The sequence below is a fragment of the Anas platyrhynchos genome, chromosome 4, assembly GCF_047663525.1.
Source record: "Anas platyrhynchos isolate ZD024472 breed Pekin duck chromosome 4, IASCAAS_PekinDuck_T2T, whole genome shotgun sequence".
Taxonomy (NCBI): domain Eukaryota; kingdom Metazoa; phylum Chordata; class Aves; order Anseriformes; family Anatidae; genus Anas; species Anas platyrhynchos.
The window spans coordinates 35,828,133-35,847,733 of NC_092590.1; the positions used below are offsets into that span (position 1 = coordinate 35,828,133).

At 39.4% G+C, this 19,601-nt stretch overlaps 1 protein-coding gene across 14 annotated transcripts in view; it reads right to left on the reverse strand.

The window, feature by feature from the left end:
- The window catches only part of FHIP1A (FHF complex subunit HOOK interacting protein 1A), a 94,830-nt gene that overhangs the window by 18,297 nt on the left and 56,932 nt on the right, over positions 1-19,601 (reverse strand). For all 14 annotated transcript variants that reach the window (XM_013094940.5, XM_027456667.3, XM_027456663.3 and 11 more), the window contains 4 exons: positions 17,624-17,710; positions 5,873-6,040; positions 1,997-2,076; positions 334-521 (listed from right to left, as the gene is read on the reverse strand). In XM_013094940.5, the coding sequence (XP_012950394.1) occupies positions 334-521; positions 1,997-2,076; positions 5,873-6,040; positions 17,624-17,710 (523 nt within the window). The remainder of the gene's footprint in view (positions 1-333; positions 522-1,996; positions 2,077-5,872; positions 6,041-17,623; positions 17,711-19,601) is intronic.

The window sequence follows — 19,601 nt, forward strand, 5'->3', positions numbered from 1 at the left end:
ATGCACAACTCGTTCCTGCTAGCAAGTCAGCACTGTAATGCAGTATTTCTGAGAGGCCAGCCCACATCCTATCTGTAAAGCAGCTGTAAGCACTCATGAAGCTGCAAGAATTGCCATCATGTATCTGTACATTATTTTCACAAATGCGTATTTTAACAGCTACCCAAGTTGAATAAGGCTTCCATAGACCTGGACACACGGAAGGGATTACATCAGCTTTCCAGTGCAGCCTAATTGCCCAGTTTATTGTTACCCACCACTTTTCTTTCACCTCCTCCCATGAGCCAAATTCATTTCAGTTCATGATCTGGTCATCCCCCAAGCAACAATTACCTTCAGTTTGTGCTGCTTTTGTCCAGAGAATATAATCTTTTCCCTGGCTTTCCAGAGTCAAAGTGATCCCAGTGGAGCAGCAGACTGGTGTCAGGGCGAGCAGTTTTGCAGCAGACACAGAGTAACAGTCTCTCTCTTTCACAGCCCACCGCTGGCTCAACATCATGTGGTTACACGGGATCAGATACCTGAAAGAGCAGTGCCTAGCATTACATCCTTCCACGTTAGAGAAAGCTAACGCATACAAAATTCCCTTTCCACCTTCCTTCCCACTCCAAATTAAAAGAAATAACAATAATCTTGACAGTGATCCATATCCTAAACCTCTCAAGAGCATGAAGCCCTGACTCTTTACATTGTGAGGCTACAGTTCAATGAGTAACTGTCAAGAAGAGTAGAGATAGGAAATCAGTTGCATCAGAATGGGGAAGACGAGCGCTCCTTCATAGGTCAGAACAAGCCTGCTGTAAGAAGCGATGGGGGAAGCGTAGGATGGGCAGAAGTCAAAGGCTAGTTGTGTGGTTTGCTCCCATTATGAATGAGTTCTGTCTCAGAAGCCTTAATTTATTTGTTTTTCTAGGAAAACCACAGAGAGCTGGTTTACATGTACCAGGCAAGCAGCCAGCAAAAAGGAAGGAAGGGTCATCAAGGTGTTTTACAGCACTAGATCAAGAGCTCTCGGGCAGAGGAGGGAATAAGCTATGGGGAGAACAAGGAACAGAGGAAGAACACTCTCATGTTTAACTTCTTTAGAGCAGTGAATGTTTAACTTTTTAAGAGCACTTTATTAAGACCCTTAGTGTTAACTGGGCTGATGTTTTGCCATTTAAAATGCAAACAAATTTTAAAGGATTCCCTAAATAAACAAAAAGAAGATTAAACAACAGCACTTGACTGTACTGCAGTTAGTAGGGGAGTCCCAATCTAACTTGAGTTCAAAGAGTTCCTAACACCATTCCCAGGCACAACAGTCAGAGAGCTACAGGGAATTTCACCTTAACACCTATCAGTGGAGGGCCAGGCAGGTGCCTGAAACAGTCCCACCTTCCAGTCACACCTTCCACAACATTAAAGCCCTGATTTAGTTGCACCAGGATTTCCACATAAATGATCAAGCCTAATCTAATCCACATACTCAATTACAACTGTAGTGTTCTGAGGCAACCCATAGAAAAAACAGTTAGCAGTAATATATAATCAATGTGTCTAGCACATTACATAACAATTTATGTACAACAGTTCAGGAACCTGAAATATTCTTGGGGACTGAGCATAGGTGAAAAAACAGAGATGGAAGCTGCAAGCAAATATACAGGTCCTCTGTATATATAATACACTAGAGAAAACATGCAGGAGAGAAGAATTATACGTTTTAAAGCAGGGAATAAGCAGTTTGAAGGTGATAAATATATTCTTAGCTTCTCTTCTTTCTCTTTTATAGAAATAAATCACATGAAAAATCTCTTGTTCCTGAAGATCGCAGGACATAAATCACGCTTCTACAGGTCTAGCATACTTTTGTCAGAACTGTAAATATTCTTATCTCTGTAGTAGCTTGCATTTCTGCTGTCTTGGAGAACCCCCATCTAACTCTGCATCCATAGGCTGAGATTACACATCCCAGAATTAGAATGAAAAGTGGAAAGAAGAATTTGGGCTTTACCTTAAAACTAGCTGCAACATCACATCTTCACAATGCAAGCCAATGAGCGTTCTGAACAGTGCCAAGGAGACCACACAGAGCTGGAAAATGATAAATGCTTCAGTTTTTGATCTGGAAATTGTACCTTTCCATTCTGCATAACAGAATGACTCTGCCAGAACATAATGCTTTAAGTTACTGTTACTATGCTATTGCACTTTGTCAGCACCCCTATGGGATTTTATTAAGTTGTCTAGAGCTATACATACACCATGTTACATTTTGGCAAAACATGATCCAGAATTTTCCTTCAAAAAAGCTATAGAAAAATAAATATTCTTTAAAAGGTATTAGCATTAAATTATATGGAAACTCAAATCAACTATTTACCAGTCTTTTTTTTCCCTAATTTATTAGCTTAATCCAGCATAAAGTGAATCCTGTAACTTGCAAGATAAAGTGCTAGGGTTTACCTCTGACAAAGAATTTAAATCAACAAAGAGTCTTTTCCCAAAAAATCTATAAACCATCTCAAGTTTTGGTTGTTTTACATATTAGGAAAGATGAGCATTCTGCACATTACAAAACTAAACGCTTCTATACCCTACTGCCTTGAGAAATACTGCTCACTGACATAGGACTGCACAAGCCATTTTTTATTGGAATCCACTCCATGTGAGTTGATCCCAATCCTGCTATTACAGCTCATTTGAAGGGCGGGGAACCATGGCAAGGCATGAAGATCCTTTCTGTGAGACTATGTAAAAGGAAAAGAAAAACAGGACTCCTCATTGGAATTGCATGTTGCCTTACTGGCAAAGGTCTGATCAAACACACCCATAATCAAGTATTTCAGCAGTCACGTGCAGCAGAGGCAAAAATCATACCCTTTTTGTGATCAGCACCCCATTTTCACACTAGCTTTAGGACAGACTAGAAACTTGAGACTTTTATGGGATTTTTGGTCACAAATAATGTCTAAATAAGACACATACCACTTTCAAAACTATCATGCAGTGTATTTTTACCTAACAGATGCTTGCTTGACTGCACAGACGCATCCAACATGGTAGAAGCATGAGCTCTTATCTTTCATTTGTTTTTGTGAACAACAGCACCATCATTTCCCTGCCTCTTTACACGTATTCCCTTGGGCATGTGCTCCTGTGCTGCTCTGTCTTGGAAACAGCATCTCACAGCTGGCTTAGATCCCAGGACCAGGTTGACTCTTGTGAGAATTACTTAGCATAAGTTGACTCCTTCCTAGAGTTTCACTTTGGTTTTAATCTTGCCTCTCATTACATTAATCACATAATTAATACATGAAATAAATCTCACTTCTCAATAGCTTTAAAAAAAAAAAGAAACAAATTAGGACAAAATAAAGAAAAAGCTATAGATGTTTTCTGCCTCTTTTCAGTCACTGAATGTCCTTTGTAGTTCATTCAGGATTAAATCCAGCGTCCTTCCTGGGCAAGGCTTCTCAACTGTGGAATTTCTTCCTCTTCTCTGCACTCTCCCTACTCCCACTGATAAAATGCTCTGAGCTAGCTCTGCAACAGCACATTGCTATGTTCCTCTCCAGCCCAAGCTTTCTTGAGAACGTCGACTCAAAAGACTTTTTGTTTCACCATTTCCCTTCTCCTTTTCAGACCAGTGACTCAGCAGCCCTACAGAATGACCAGCTGTCCATGCTGACCAAGAGCAGAGGAATGCACACATTTCTTGTAAAATATACATACACATACATACATTTCCCCTGACTTGGTAGCTATCTCTGTGGAGCTATTAAGTAGTAAAGCTTTAATGAACCTCACTTGGTAGCCTCTAAAAAGCAAACTTTTCTTTGATTGCCTTCCCTAGTTTGGTCACTCAGCTAACACCCAGAGAAGAACAAGAGAAAGTGAGTTAAGCCCTGCACTCAAAAAACAAGCTGGGATGTGGACAAGCATGAAGGTAATAAAGCATGGCTGACAGCTAGCCAGGCACAGGGAGAAAATAACCCGGGAACAGTCATGAGCTGGCCTGCTGTGAGGCAAAGCAGAGCTCAAATTCGTTGCCCTTCCACCACTCGTACCAGGAGCCGACAGGAGGGTGCTTGTTAGTCCAAGACCTCATGCCTACAGAAATAGAAAAAGTGAAAGGGCAGGGAAGGAAGAAACAACCAGAACTGCAGTTGCTAATGTGGGGGCAGAGACGAAGAGCTGCAAAACAAGCTTCTGGAAGAAGTCAGATCCTGACGTGAAAGGAGTGTTTTAGGGAGGGGTTGTAGGGGTAAAATGGGAATTCTCATTTCCTCTGAGAGACTAACGGAGAGCCAAGCCTAACTGTTCTTCATACCCTCTAAGTGCAAAACCTGCCAATTCCTTAAATTTTCCTGTATTTATGGAATTGCAGTTTATAGGGAAACATTTGCAATATGGTTGCAAGGACAAACGAGAAATCAGGAATCTTCTGCAGAAGAAGAGCTAGTCTATTTTTGCGTTTCATAAAAAGAAAAGATTGAATGTACTACCAGGAGATAAAGAGGATAGTATTTACAAGCGTATTTGGCCACCTGTCTGTACATAAGTTTAATCCCGTGATTTATTAATAAGTATTTTCAGCGATAGTAACATATGCAGCTTTTGTGCTATGGAAACCACACAGAAGGCTGCAGCTCTGGCTTTTGTACTTGGCCAAGCTATACTGCAGAAAACTCATTTAGTATCACAGAACCATTTTGGCTGGGATCCTGAGTTACTCAGGGCTGGAGAAGTCTTTACAATTCCAATCTCGTTCGCCTATGGAACAGTAATTAATGATTAGCAGAGACAACAGCATTTGCATTTTTGTCGACAGAAGCTGTTTCAGTTCTCAGAGTTAATCCATCTTAAAAATGCAGTAACAACAGCATATATCCATATTTCTGTTCACTCACATTTCCAAACAAATTCCAGACTAAGACACTGTCCCTAATACACAAATGTAATGCATGCGCTGGTGTTCTGCTTTCTCTTGCCCTAAAACTCTATACGGTATTTCACCCATGAAGTTGTGCACCACACAAGATTCAGCCAAGGCTGCCAGCCAAGCAAGGCTCAGAATTTTAGTCCAGTGCAACAAGTATTCATTTTCTCTGCCAGAAGATGAAACTGTTAGCACAGGTAACTTGCCTATCTCTGTAAGCTACCTCTCCAGTCACTGTGGCGCATTGTGCCTATACTGCGAAGGGGCTCACTGCAAATTTGAGATAAACCTTACTATACGGAGGAGTGAAGAAACAAAAAAGAAGTGGCAAATCTGATCACCTGAGCAAGAAAGTGCCTTTTTTTTAATCGAACAAGAAAGCTGGCAATATCTCTGTTAAGCAAACATGCTACGACAATACAGCCTTGGTTCCTGAGAAATACATTGGCAATGCTGCAATCACAACTTGAGCAATTTGGAGACATCCTTACAGGGCTCCCACGGTCTCCTACAAAGATCATTTGCAAATACTTATGGCTAGGCAGAACTCCAAAGATCAAAAATGCACCTCACCTTGATTATGTTTATAAGTCCTGGGGATGAGTTATCTATGGCAGCACTAACTCAGCCATATCCAGAATGAAAATACTTCCAAATTGCCCTTTAGAGTTCTAACAGAATTCAAACTTCCAAAAGCCCTCATCTCCCTCTATCCCATTTTGTGTATGGGTCAGACCACTTCACACATAAATCAACTTCTCAGTGCAGCAGTGCAGCCATAGCCAGCTGCCAGCATAAAAAATATATAGATTTTTTAAAAAGCACACATTTGTGTGGGGGAGAAAATTCCTAGTTAGACAAATGCTCACTGCAAACACGGACTCTCCTATTTAATTAGTGAACCTGCATCCACACTGAGCACCTGACCTTGCCTCCTGCTGGCCTTACCCGGAATGGCGTGTTGATTCGGCTAGTGAGCGTGTCTAGGATGTGCACATTCTCATGTCGATGCAGCAAAATAAAACGGAGGAAAATCTTGAGGAGGGCTGGCTCTGAAACACTACGCAAGAAGAGATCCAGGTACGCAGTGGTAGCCATCACTTCTTCCACGGTAACCTACAGGAAAATAAAAGGCAAATGCAAACAAACTGTGCACACAACATCCATCCCCACCCTGCAACCGTACGATACCCAGCACCCACCCTAAGCTCTCCATACATTGCCACCAAAACACTGAGACCCTTGCTTTTAAACCTGTGAAGTAACGTGCTTCTGACTTTCTCATAAGCATTCGGAACCCATTTCTTATGTCTTGCTTCCCCAGAAGTAAAAACTCCCCCAACCTGCCAACACCCCAGATCTCATACATGCTGAAATACTATGAGCTAAATCCTGCTAGAAGTTCCCCACCACGTTTCTGCTATGTCAGGGGTTTTGAATCACACTTCTGCCGTTCCTCAGAAGCATTCTCAGATGTTGTGAATGCCTGGATATACCATGTTATGAAAAATAAATGACAACAGAGCAGAATCAAAGCACAGTACAAACTCATAGGTCCGGAGCTTTAAAAAATAAATTAAAAAAACAGAACATGCCTATCCACAATTTTGCCACTATTTTCCATCTCACTCAATTTTTAAAAGCTGTGTGTATACAGCCGTACACACACAAACCAAAGACTGAAGTGTTTGCTATTGCCTATTTGTATGTTGAAACACAATTGTCCCATATCCACGCGCTGCTTGCATACCATTTGGATAGCCCGTACTGCTCTGCTTAACGCAAGCCTTTTGGAGCTTATCTATTGACAGGATGCACTGGCAAGGCGCAGCGAATTCCAAAGGCCACCTCTGCACCACACATTGCTGTTGCAAAGTCAGCTTTTCAAAAATAGTTACCCAGGAACCCAATAAGCTTAAGTGTACAAAGATAAACCCTCATACACAAAAATCTCTCTGTATGAAAGAAAGTATTAAACATCTTTTGTTTACCAAACTTAGCTGGATAAATGAAAAGACCGATTTTATTAAAAAAAAAAAAAAAAGAATCAAAGCTGTCACTTAAGAACTAAGAGGATTTAGAAGCGACTCAGAAGGGCAGCACTTACGTAACACGCCGTAAATATTAAAATCCCTGTTCCATTCTGCCGCGCGTTAGCTACATGTACAGTAATGTCATCCAGCAAACGCTCCCTTTAAAGCATTTAAGATCACAAGCTGCTTCTGGCCAGTTACACAGAACATAGGAATGCTGTATACAGCCTGCAGACCTTATGGAGAGGGAGCACTGACGAGGAGAATGCAGAGTAGCTCTGAAGTTGAGGTCACTGCTTCCCTCTCTTTCTGAGGCTTTATTCTGATACTCTGCTCCAACATCCTTAACACCAAGCAGCAGACTACCAGCTCACTCATTTTGGTATTAGAAACAAAACAGCAGGGAAGCTGCAACAGTCAAATTTTTCACCAGAAATAAGCGAGTTCATTTCTCAGTTTATTTTGGTCAAAATCAAGCACTAAAACATACTAGTGAAAGGAAAGGAATACAGCACATTTTCACTGGCTCTATGAACTTCGTAAAGCTACGTAAACAACAGCCAGACAGGTTTGCTAGATCTGTAGTTGTACAGTCAGTGCTGCCCAGTACAGAAATGAGAAAAAAGATCTTCCCTGAACCAACATTGATTAACATACACTCCAACTCAGAATCCAGTTTATGAATTCATTCCTCTTCCTTCTCCTACAAATGTCAAGTGAAAAAACAAAAAAAAAAGTTGCGAGATCAAGCACCCCAAAGTTATAAATCACCAGGATTAACACTGTGGCTACAGCTCTGGTTCAAATTCTGCATTACTGTAAATATTATAATAAAATGCCTTTTTATGTGCATATGCACGTAGGCACACATTTCCACCGCGCTACCGCCACATCCCAACCACCATAAAATTTGCTCAGGAAATGAGCAAGGGGCTGTGCAACAAAGGAAATTGTTTCTGGTTGGAGCTGAGATTCGTTTTTTTGCAATAGCCAAAAGGTGTGGGAAGTTGTGGGGTAAAAAAAATAAACATAAATAAATAAATAAAAGACTTTCTGATTACAGCCGCTGACTGTTGCCCTGAGAACTGGCATTTTCTGTTTTGTGTTTTACAGCAGCAAACACTAAAAAGCAAACCCCAAGAAATCCATCATGTGACATCATAATGATAGCATACAGTTCATCAAAGGGTTTAAAACCTCTGCCAAGAAAAGGCCAGACAGAAGTAATATATTGTTATGTCTCTGTCACTCCTCCTTCATCCTTTATGAGGAAAATGAAGCACGCACTTGGCCTGCGGGTTTCACAGATGTTTGCTGACAGCAGAGGAATGGGCCTATGTAGATATATAAAGTACTGAAACTGTAAATGAAAGCAAGCAAAGGCTGCAGATTCACAAGGGCAGTGACCTTTTTCTGAAATCAATGCTCTTTGGGCAACTCGTGCTACATTTGTATCAGCAAGAGAAAGCCATGCGCTTTTCAGAGTGTGCATCATGAATGAAACAAAGGGCAGAAGAAAGCCAGCGAGAGACTACTTTAGGAAAGAAATGTTCAATTCTGAGAGCATGTTCAGCGTTCCTTGCAGCTTGGGGACTAAACAAAAAAGAAATCCTCTTTACTGTAGCCAACACCTCACTGACACCACTAAACAGAGCTAGAAGCACCAAATAGCGATTAAAGCAGCCCAAATAGGTCACAGAAGAGTTACTTATAACTTTGTTAAACCTCAATTGTTTGGATTGAGGTTTTTCGTGCAGTGTGCCACATCATGTTTAATTCTTAATTCTTCTTGGGAAGGATGGTGTTGAATCTGCTTAGCCATTTGCTGAGAAAGAGGGAAGGACAATCTTTTTGCATTTTCCAGTGAAAATGCACCACCTTCACCACAACACTCCTTCAAGCTTGTGCAATAAACGAGGCTAGGGTCTATCTCACAACTCCCCATAAAACGCTCAAGGCATGTAAGTTAAGGGTACACAAGTGACATTACTGCTACTTGTGCTGGGATTTCTCTCAGCGTACCTTTGCGCGCAACTTGTCCATAAAACTGGCACAGAGATGGCCCTTCTGCTTCCTTACAATAGCAAATCGAAATATATTGCTCTGTGGCATTTGAAACAAAAGCCATGTATACAGCTTAGGATCAATTAAGCTGGCAAGCAGATGTGTGCTTTTACAGTCACATCATATTTTCCCCATCTTGCATTCTGGGTATGCTTCTTGATTTTACTCTTCCTGACAATAAACGTAATTTCTGAAGATTTGAGACAGCAAAAGAAGGAAGTCAAAAAGGCTAATTTTAGCTCCTCGAGGCTAATTTCCTTTTACTCACTGGGATACACTAACCTGTCCTGAATGAGCCTCTAGGGAACTCACTCTCTTTTGCAATTAACTAAGGAAGGACTTTGGAGAAACCAGTCACACCAGGCAAAAATCAGCCTTGGCAAAGACCTTTTAACTCAGTAAAACTGTTCCACGTTGTACATAACACATTCAGTGCTGAAAGCAAGGCTGGTTCAATTTGTGCAGTTATTACTGAAGATCTCTGTTTTCTAAGACATGCAAACCATAATATTAAGCTTCATTCAGACTACCTGCTGTTGTTTCTCCTGAAACTAATGTCTTGTGAGACAGATTTGGGTAAAGTAGGAAAATCCTTTAAAAAAAAAAAAATAAATCCAAATCAGTATTTAGGTAAGCAACAAAAGAACAAATGTTCCTGGAGAACAAAACATTACTACACACATCAAGAATGTTCACTACAATCAAAACCTGAGGCAGCTTACAAAAAACTGTATTTCACTGTAAACATTGATTTCAGTATAATTCGTCCTAGCTAGCCCTCAGAGTGAATTTATGTGAACAGCTTTGAAAGGATGATAAGAAATGAGCCAAAACTTTCACATATCCACGAGTGTGACATTTAATCTGAATATTCCTCACCTCTGATAATTCAAGGATCAAGAAAAATACCATAATAAAGGCAGATGAATGAAGAGGTGGTAGTTTGCTGGAAGTCCTTTGCTAAGTAAGAAAATTTGGAGGTGTATTTTTGATAAAGGTATTTCAGCAGTATTAAAATCCATCACTGCTACAATAGCAAAAAATGAAAACCTACCAGCAGCATACTTTGCATTAGATCCTTTCTACCAAAATTGCTTGGGAATGGTAAAGACTGGGGATATCTCTGCTCTTGAGATAAAATTGTAGGATGGAAAATGAAAAATGAGAAAAATATGTATCCATTACATTACTCAGACAAGGATTCTGCCATTTCTATTTCCATTATCCATCGTTGTAATGACAAAAACTTACTGGAATTTTGAAAAATACACATATAAAGTATGTATCTAAAAGATGCCATCTGGAAGCCTCATCCACATGTTCTTCCTTACAACACCCAGTCGTTACAGATATTTTTGAAGATTACAGATACTTTTACAAGAGGGACTACCCGAGAGCCTTCATAGCCAGACAGATACTTGATCAGAGATTATTGAAAACAGAAAGCTACTTTTAGCATTTTAATACCCTTCTCTTATTATGTAATAATTTTTAGTAAATCTTTCCTTGCCTCTTCTGATGACTGATTAGATGGTGAGGCAGAACGCTGTAAAGAGATCCAGCTTTTACAAGTCACCGTGCCAAGTAATAGCAGAGAGCCAGAAATTACTGTCATTGCAAGTTCAGTTTAATATATTACACTGACTGTGTTAGACCAATTGCACTGATTCTTTATTACTGGCTATTCTCCCTTGGGATCTGCACTATATACTTTCTAATTTACAGCTTTGTGCCTTCTTACGAGAGTATGGCTTTCATGATTCCCCCTCTCCTTCCTACAAGGATTTCACACTGCCTATGAAGAGACCATGAACGTCCTCATTAGATCTTATCTTCTAGATCCATGAGCAGTTTAAACCTGAATAAATCCACCCCCCTGATTAAAAAGTAAAAAATAAAATTCAACCATTCCCACCCTCTTCTCCTTTCTATTCATTTTCAACTTCTTGCCCCCTGCTTGTACTGGCAGAAGTGTTCATGCTTCACTTCATTGCACACTGAATTGGCTCAGGGAATTGATTCAGGATAAAACTACCTCGGAAATAAAGGCAAGCTTTATCCTCAATCAATCAGTTTCCCATCTGAACAAGTGGGATCAGTGACAGAGAAAGTTTGCATTTAGGGAGGAACCAGAAAACACAAGCTGCTTCAACTTCCTTCTGCTTAAGTTAATAAACAGGCTCAGTTTGTATCTCATTAAAGTTCAAATCAATTGCCTGATGTAAAAAGTGAACGGCACCTTTAACATATGTCCACTTTGTAGCAGATAAAATTAAGTTTTGTAGCTCCTGATGGGCTTCTCCAAAGCATAAGACTATTCCAAGTTTTCCAGTAAGGCTGTATTTACACCGTTTTACAGCAGCTGTCCAAACACTTCTCAGTAAGGTGAGAGACGGGATTATTTCTAACTGGAAACTGACGTTCTTTTAGGATATTTATAAAGATGCTACTTCCAATCAGTATAGTGTAATTTACAGGTCATTTCCCCCTAGCTGAGCAGTGTAATCACCGAGCAAGTATTATTGAATTATCACAGTAGCATACCACTTCAGAGGTTTTCATTTAGATGGGTTAGTGAGCAATGTAACTGAGGTCCACTTGACAGGACTGTGCCAGTGCTCCCAGAAACCTGTTCTGTTTGCTTGGCCAACAGCAATGTTTTTCACTAAAAAGCTGGTACAATTTTCCTTTATTCAGACTAAAACTAGCTTTCCGAGTAGAGAAATAATATCCTAGCAATTAAATGCATATAGTGTAGCAGTAAATACGAAGAAATGAAAAATTTGCTGTAATCATATAATTTGACAAATTTTTAGCACTATCTTCAACAAATTGAAATTACATAAATTACATAAACATTCAAAATGATCAGGATTGCTATCTGCATCACGCAACTGTTCTGAATGCCAAAGTAAATCATAGGAGCTTCCAAGAAAGAGGTGTATATAAACAATATTATTTGCATCAAAGGTAACGTAATATTGCATATATAATCACCGTCTGACTCCTTGTTATCTAGCACATGGTTTTGATGGCAAAAATCTACACCAACTGAAGATCTCATGAAAAGGATTATCCGCTGATGAGCTTCCTACAATGGCACAACAAGTATCTAAAAGAATAAGGTAAACAAGCACTTTCTAATACCAAACACATAAAAACTAGAAGGCAACAGGGCCCCTGTCACAAGCAGTAAGTCTCCTTCAACTTCAGAGGCATGATTCTGATTCACTGTGGGACTTCAACTAGACTTTAACTGATGACAAAATTAGCTTGATTTGATTACTTGGACCACTGTAGCGTTTGGCCCCTGAATACCTTATATTTTTTGACAGAGCTCCAAGCAGTTAGCTTTGAAAATTAAGTGAAAAAATAGCCAGTGAGATAAATCACAGAAACGTAATGTCATGGCTCCCTTCCTGAGCAGAAGTACACCTTCTCGCAAGTATTTTTTCCTAAGTACCAGAAGCTAAGGAGGAACGTAAAGATTTGCATAATTTCAAGTTGTAACTGGCACGCCATCAAAAAGTGCCAGTCTTAAATTATGAGCAGATTTTGTCAGATAGTCTTGTCTTAAATCCCAGACATTTACACCAGAAAAAAACGAAGCATGGTTTGGCCAAAAATCATGGGCTGTTACTACGAAATGAAAACTATCAAGCTAACCTCTCCTTTGTCCGTCTATCTTTATGGACAAAGTATTTTATTCTTTCTGGTTTTAACTAAATCCGTACAGAAATAAGGAATTCGTGACCTTGCATAACAAACACTCAGACAAATCCCACTGAACGGCACTGAATCATGTGTTTCCATTTCTCTAGAAACTCAGATGTCAGAAGCAAGGAAGGTAACTCTTGTAAGAAGTACAATAAAAACCAACCAAAGGACAAGACTGCAGCCAGTTAATGCATATCCCCAGCTACGCGATACAAATCTGAGCTCTGTCTACCCACTTGGCAATGTTCAGCTTCTGGGATAGGAACATATTTGTCAATTCCTCATTACGTGGGTAGGTGGGATAACCCACGCAACGTGACAACAGACAAGTACAGACCAGGTATAAATTAGGCTGCAAGAATATGCTATAATTAGGACACTTATCTTTCAGAAATGAAGTTAGGGAGTCATAAACTCAGACAACGTTTGTTTTTTTTAAGCACATCACAGTTAATCTGCTCCCTAAATAACCTTCAGTGTTCACAGTGAAAAACAGGTTATTTCAAGGCAGCTAGCCTGCACAATAAATTTGAAACTTCCTTAACTGGAAAAAACCTGAACTAGCTGATTCTTTTTTCAGCTACATATTGGCTCCCTGAGCTGAATAAAACCATCAAATCACACCAAGCAAAGTACGTTGGTCTCCCCATCCCAACTTATTCATAGCAATGCGTTGCTATTCTCAACACTCTTGTACTGTCTCATTCACACGGTGAATCATGTACATAGTAAGTACATGTGGGGGACAGTCTGCAAAAATTTTAAAAAGGCTTTACTACATAATGCCATGAGCATTACAGACAGTTCAAGATCACGTATATACACATCTCAAAGTCTGGAGCCATGAACTGAAATTCTAAAAAGCTGTGACACCTTCACGAAGTGTCCTGTTGAATTGTGCACTGTTTTAAGCAGGAAGAAGAGAAGAGCATTTCCAAACACATTAAGGACAAGAAGGTGAATAGGAGCAGGCAGGATTTATGAAGGGGCAATCATGCCCTCTACAACAAGATGCCTGGCTCGCAGATAAATGCAGAGCAGTTGATATCTATTCTTGCACAGTTTTTGACACTGTCTCTTGCATGGTTTTTGACACTGCCTTTTGCACAACATCCTCACAGACAAAATGATGAAGTGAGGTGGATTGAAAACCAGTAGCAGTGCTGGGCTCAAAAGCTTGTGATCAGCAATGCAAAGTACAGCTCGATGCCCGTGAGGAGGGGGCTACGCTGAGGCCAGGGCAGTTTAATATCATCATTAATGACCTAGATGATGAGATGAAGTGTACCCTCATGCAAGTTTGTAGACATGAAGAAGTGGGAAGTGCAGTTGACAGACTGGATGGCTGTGCTGCCATTCAGAGGGACCCTGACATACAGGTCCTTGGGGACAAAGACTGGCCACGTGCAAGCCGTGAGTTCTTGCAGCAAAGATGAACTCTGGGCTGCATTTCCAGCAGGTTGGTGGGGGGCATCCTTTCCCTTTACTCAGCACTGCTAAGATGTGCTGGGCCACCCAGGACATGGTGGAGTACGTCCAGCAAAGGACCACAAAGATGAATGTGCTGTGAGAGCATCTGATGTATGAGGAGAGGCAGAGAGAGCTGGGACTACTCAGCCCGGAGAACAGAAGGCTCAGCAGGATCCTATCAGTGTGTGAGAATACCTGCTGGGAAGGAGCGAAGGTAACAGAACCCTTCTTGGTGGTGCCTGGTGAAAGAATAAGAAGCAATGGGGCAATAAATGAAACCCTCGAAATTCCAAATTGACATCAGGAAAAAAAAAAAAAAAGGCAAAGAAACAACTAGTGCACAACTTGCTTGGAGAAGCCTTAACCTCTCACTCCTGCTTGAGTGAGAGGTTAAGGCAGGATGACATCCACAGGTGCCTGCCAGCCTCAGTTATGTTGCAGTTCTGGACAGAAACAGGAGAAGGAGAAACTGGCCAGCATGATCAAGGCTCAGCTTCAATCCAAAAGCGAGCAACCCTCCTCATGCCAGACATTTTGTTCATATCAAAATACCTCAGCTGATAAGTCAAACTAATGTTGCTGTTGCTCCACGAGGGATTAAAAGATAACAAGGTTATTAGCTACACAATTTATTGAATATTGCTTGTACGGTTGTTTGGCTGATTTTATTTTATATACTTGAATAATCTAAATTAGATTTGGTGATCAGACAGGAAGTCATATTAATGTGATTTGTTGATGTGGCTGTTGTTGTTTTACACAGAAATCAAATTCTATCACAATGAGAACACAGAAGATTGAAGATTTCTTTCCTAGATGTCTGCATTCTCGACTGGAGCTGTCTTTTCAAAACAACAAATTCACGTCTGTGTCTCTCTGCAAAGCAATTTTGAACTCAAAACATCTACTCCTTGAGGGAAAATTGGAGTAGAATACGTAGAGAACAGATCTGAAGTAGTGCCAACAGAGCCAAAAGCTCCTCTCTCTTCTGAATTCTGCATTAAGCTAGAACCATGGGTACCAGACTAGATGTGGAATGCTAGGGCCTGCATGCCATACAAGGTCCGGACTCGCTTCCTTCCACGTCTGTCACCAACAGGTATCAGAAGCAGCTGTTCCATACCAATTAAATTCTACTAATAAGATTTCCATCAAGAGAGATTTACAGAACATGTACTAATAATTAGCATCTCTTCTTTAACCTTCCCCAGATCTGTCTTCCAAGTCAGGTTTTTATACCATGCTCCTGTATACATGCCAGAATTAATCCAAGCAACCCACACCAATAAACAACTGGATAAAAAAAAAATCAAGATGCATGTAGTATTATTCAATGAAAGTAATGAAAGTACTTCTGCTTTAAAACCACCGTGATGCCTCTCATTTTGGCCCTTCCCATATTTCACCTTTGTGTTATTAAGGAGAGAAAAACAAAATTTCCATTACAACACTGGAGTCCCCAAATGGATGATACTTGCTTACTCCTCAACACAGCATGAACTTTTGGAACGACCACTAGAAATCACTGTAGCGTATGAAAGAGCTGTTACAGCATAATTATCTATCTTAGCCCAGAGGCATCTGTCCCAAAAGCAAAGATGCAAAATATTTATTTTCCGTTAAATTAATGTGGCACAACACAAAGACTGAAGAGGTCAAAGGTACCTTCCTTTGTTTCCTTTTGCTACAGATTTTGGTCTCATATATGTGAGAGCCTTGTGTCAAATCCACTAGATGGTGCAATACGTCTTCTCCGTTAAGTGTGTTTGGGGTTTAAATATATCAAATATTTCTTTTTTAATGAGAAGTCAAACTTAATGCTCATCAAGGAAAGGTTTATTAATGGAAGAAAAAGGATGCAAGAGAATTTAAGAGCTCAGGAAAGACCTGGGCTTGAAGCTTATGTGTGTTAGCAGCCAACACCTCCATTTTCAAGACAAGTATGATTTCACCCAATTTCAGAATATATTAATGCGGTTCAATAAAATATCTATCACATGAAGAAGCTAATCTGAACAGCATGCTTTAAAGGATTTAAATAGCATCTATAAAGAAATAATCAAGCCAATAGGAGGTTCGGAGTTATATTGACCAACACAAATAGCATTCAGCTGCATGGTAGTATTCAAGAACCCTAAAATTTGTCTTGAGCACTTCAGAGGTTAAAAACAGTACCTACTAAAACTAGAGTCCCACGGCTACCTTCTGACACCTCGCTTGTTATCTGTAATGTTGACCTAAAGCTAGCTCCTGTTTCACTTTTGATTGCACTTCCCAGTGTTTGTACTGGATTAAGTCAAGAAATTTCTACAAAACAGAAGAAAGAAATCCTGTTAGGTAAGGGGGTGAACTATCTGAATGACAGATTACAAACTTGATCTGGATCACAGCCAAATTTTATTTCAGCCCCTGCCAAATTCTCAAATGTTTGTGTTCTGCTGAATCGTTGAAGATTCTACACTGCTTATTACTTTCTTGGTAAGTGACTGCTTACCACAAGGAATTGTGTGTACTGCCAAGACAAGTCCTACACTAGGAAGTAGGAGATGGTGTTTCACTGGCCTCTCAGAAATGGAACAGGTGCACAGCTTTCTGCTTGGCAGGCTTAGTAAAAATTAGTAGAACTTTTAAAAGTTATTTATTAGTCTTCTCCTGGCAATTTTTGGTAGATATCCAAAAAAAAAATCTTAGTTTTTATTCTCATCAATTCCTGCTTTTTCTCCTCACACAAGATGTTCTTTTTTAGGAAAATGACTGTTAATTGACATATTCTGCAGGACATGTAGTTTCCTGCAGTCCAACAAAAATAATAAAAAATAATAAGAAAATCAGTAATTCACCAACATCAGTGAAATATTTTGCACTAAAACTCAAAGATTTTTTTTTCTTTGACGTAACGTAAATTGCACCCTAGCACATTAGAAAATTGACATAAAATTCCATTTCTTCTCCACTTTATGAAAATAATTCTACCAACTGTGGTAAGGAAACACTACCAACTTAGCTAAAGTTGGGGGAATATTTATTGACCAAACATTTTCCTTTTCAACATTTGGAATTTGGGCATTTTCCTTTTGGTAAAATATTCATTTGGGAAAAAAATCCCTCATGGCAATGTCCGTCATGGTGAAATGCTGTCTGAATGGTCACTGCTTTTTGATGGTATGTCAGCCTAGTGCAACAAAAAGGTTTTGGTTCTCCATTTCACTTCACAATTTTAAACATTTTCATAAATATCCAAATTTTACTTAACAATCTGCATGGAGTAAATAGGAATTCTGGAAAGAAAAGGTGGGAAGTCAGCCTAGAACTCACTACTGTTATGTTCACTCAGCTATGTTCAATAGCATCTTCACGGAGAGATCATCCATAACGTCTTTGCCTCATTCAAGCCACACTCGCATTCACCACTGACCTTATGGAGCGCAGGAGCCATTACTGGCACCAAAAATCCATTGTAAATGTAATTCACAAGCTGGTTACGAATCAAAGGATGTGCGACCTAAGGGGAAAGGAGGTGAGGAAAGACAGAACAGTTCCAGTGAGATTTCAAACAAGACAAGGAAGATACTACTACTGCCCACTACCAAAATAACTTCACATTTAAAAAGCCATGTTCATTTGTCCTTCTCTCTAGCATTTTCTACAATACGGATTCTTAAGATTGTGTGTTCCTCAAACACAAACTGTGTTTAATTACGGTAAGCCTGCCAACAGTGGGAGAACAGGGCTTTTCAATCTCCGCGTGTGTTGACAAAGATGAATGGATGGACAGCAAAGCGTGCATGCCCATGCATCAAGGAAGACTTGAGATTCTAAATTTAGCTCTTGCAACCTTCTCAGGGTCACTTGAAGGTGGACTTGCCATCATTAAATTGTCCTCTTACAACAAGAAAAAGCAGAACAACTGTTTTCCGGTGTTTTAAGAGTAGGTAAACCAAAGCGTTCTCTAGGCTGTGGCATAAGAACATTCAGTTCACATGCTCTTCCCCCAAACACTGGGGAAAAAAAAAAGAAAAAGAAACAGAAAAAAACAAAACGAAAAACAGCATACCTTATTTATAAAATAGGTTATTAGCTTTAAAAAAATTGAACTGCTATTGGAAGCCAAAAATCTACTTTTATAATGATGCATTCACTATTTTCCACAAAATAAAACATATTACCAATTAATGCATTTAAAAGAAATTTAATAAGAGCAAAAAAAATATTCCTTCAGAAGCACTCCAGGTTAATATATTCTGTTTGAAGTTTAAATACAAACTTGAATGTCACAGCCTACATGCAGCCACAAATACATTCTCCTACTTGCAATTCTTCCCAGAATTCCTATAATTTATAACTCTCACTTTGAAAAGGGGAAGAAAAATGGTTACCCTTCTTCATGCTGTGATCCAGGGAAAAAGTAGTAAGTGGCAAGAGGTCTTGGCTACACTGTCCCTTATTAATCTCTGGCCAAAGTTTTTCAGTCAGCACAGAACAAGCCACAGCACAAAAACCATTCCATGCATTAAGCAAAAATTCCTGCTGTAACTGACTTTTCTTCTGCGCATTGCTGAAGATAGACTGAAGACACAATCAGGCAGCACTCAGAAACTGCTCTTTTGTGCATGCCAACTTAAGATCTTTAATCATTTTCAGTTTATTTGAAAAGCAGTTTTAAAATTACATATTCTTAATTCGTCTGCAGCAACTTTTGCATGGACTCTAAAAAAGGTATCAAACATATCTCCTACAATTGTAGATCTCCTGCATAAAAACACCACTTGGACAGATGTTAAAAAATCTTTTATACTGCATTTAAAGAATGACAGCTACTATTATTCTCACTTGTTCAATGCTTTAATAGTTGATCAGTTGCTTTACTGTATTTTGCACGCATCTCACTACAACTTATTTTTTATTTAACAGTAAATGTTATTTTCAATCCTATTCAGTGCATTTCTTTAAGTAACACATACCTACAGCCCATGTAGAATTTATATCCTATGTTAATAAAATATTGGACAAGCGCTCTATAGGGTCCTCTGTCCTTAAAAAACAATACAAAATAGATTTTTCTGGATCAAAGCCAGAAAAAAATCAAGAAGCAATTATTAGGAACAGAGTATGTAATCTAAACAGGCCAATCTAAAATTAATAATTTAAATGCAGTGGTCACTGAAAGGCAAAACAAACTAAACAGACTATTTTCTTGTGTACACTGTTATAAGAGCTTAAACAAAAACAGGGTGTTTTTTAACACAAATACATAAATAGTACTCTCCCCCACCACGTAAAAGCATTCAATTTACTTTTAATATCAACAGTAGCATTAAAATGCAATAAACTTTTTTTTTTTTTAAATAAAGAAAATACTCCCAATGTTGTGATGAAAAACCAAAAAGCAGCAC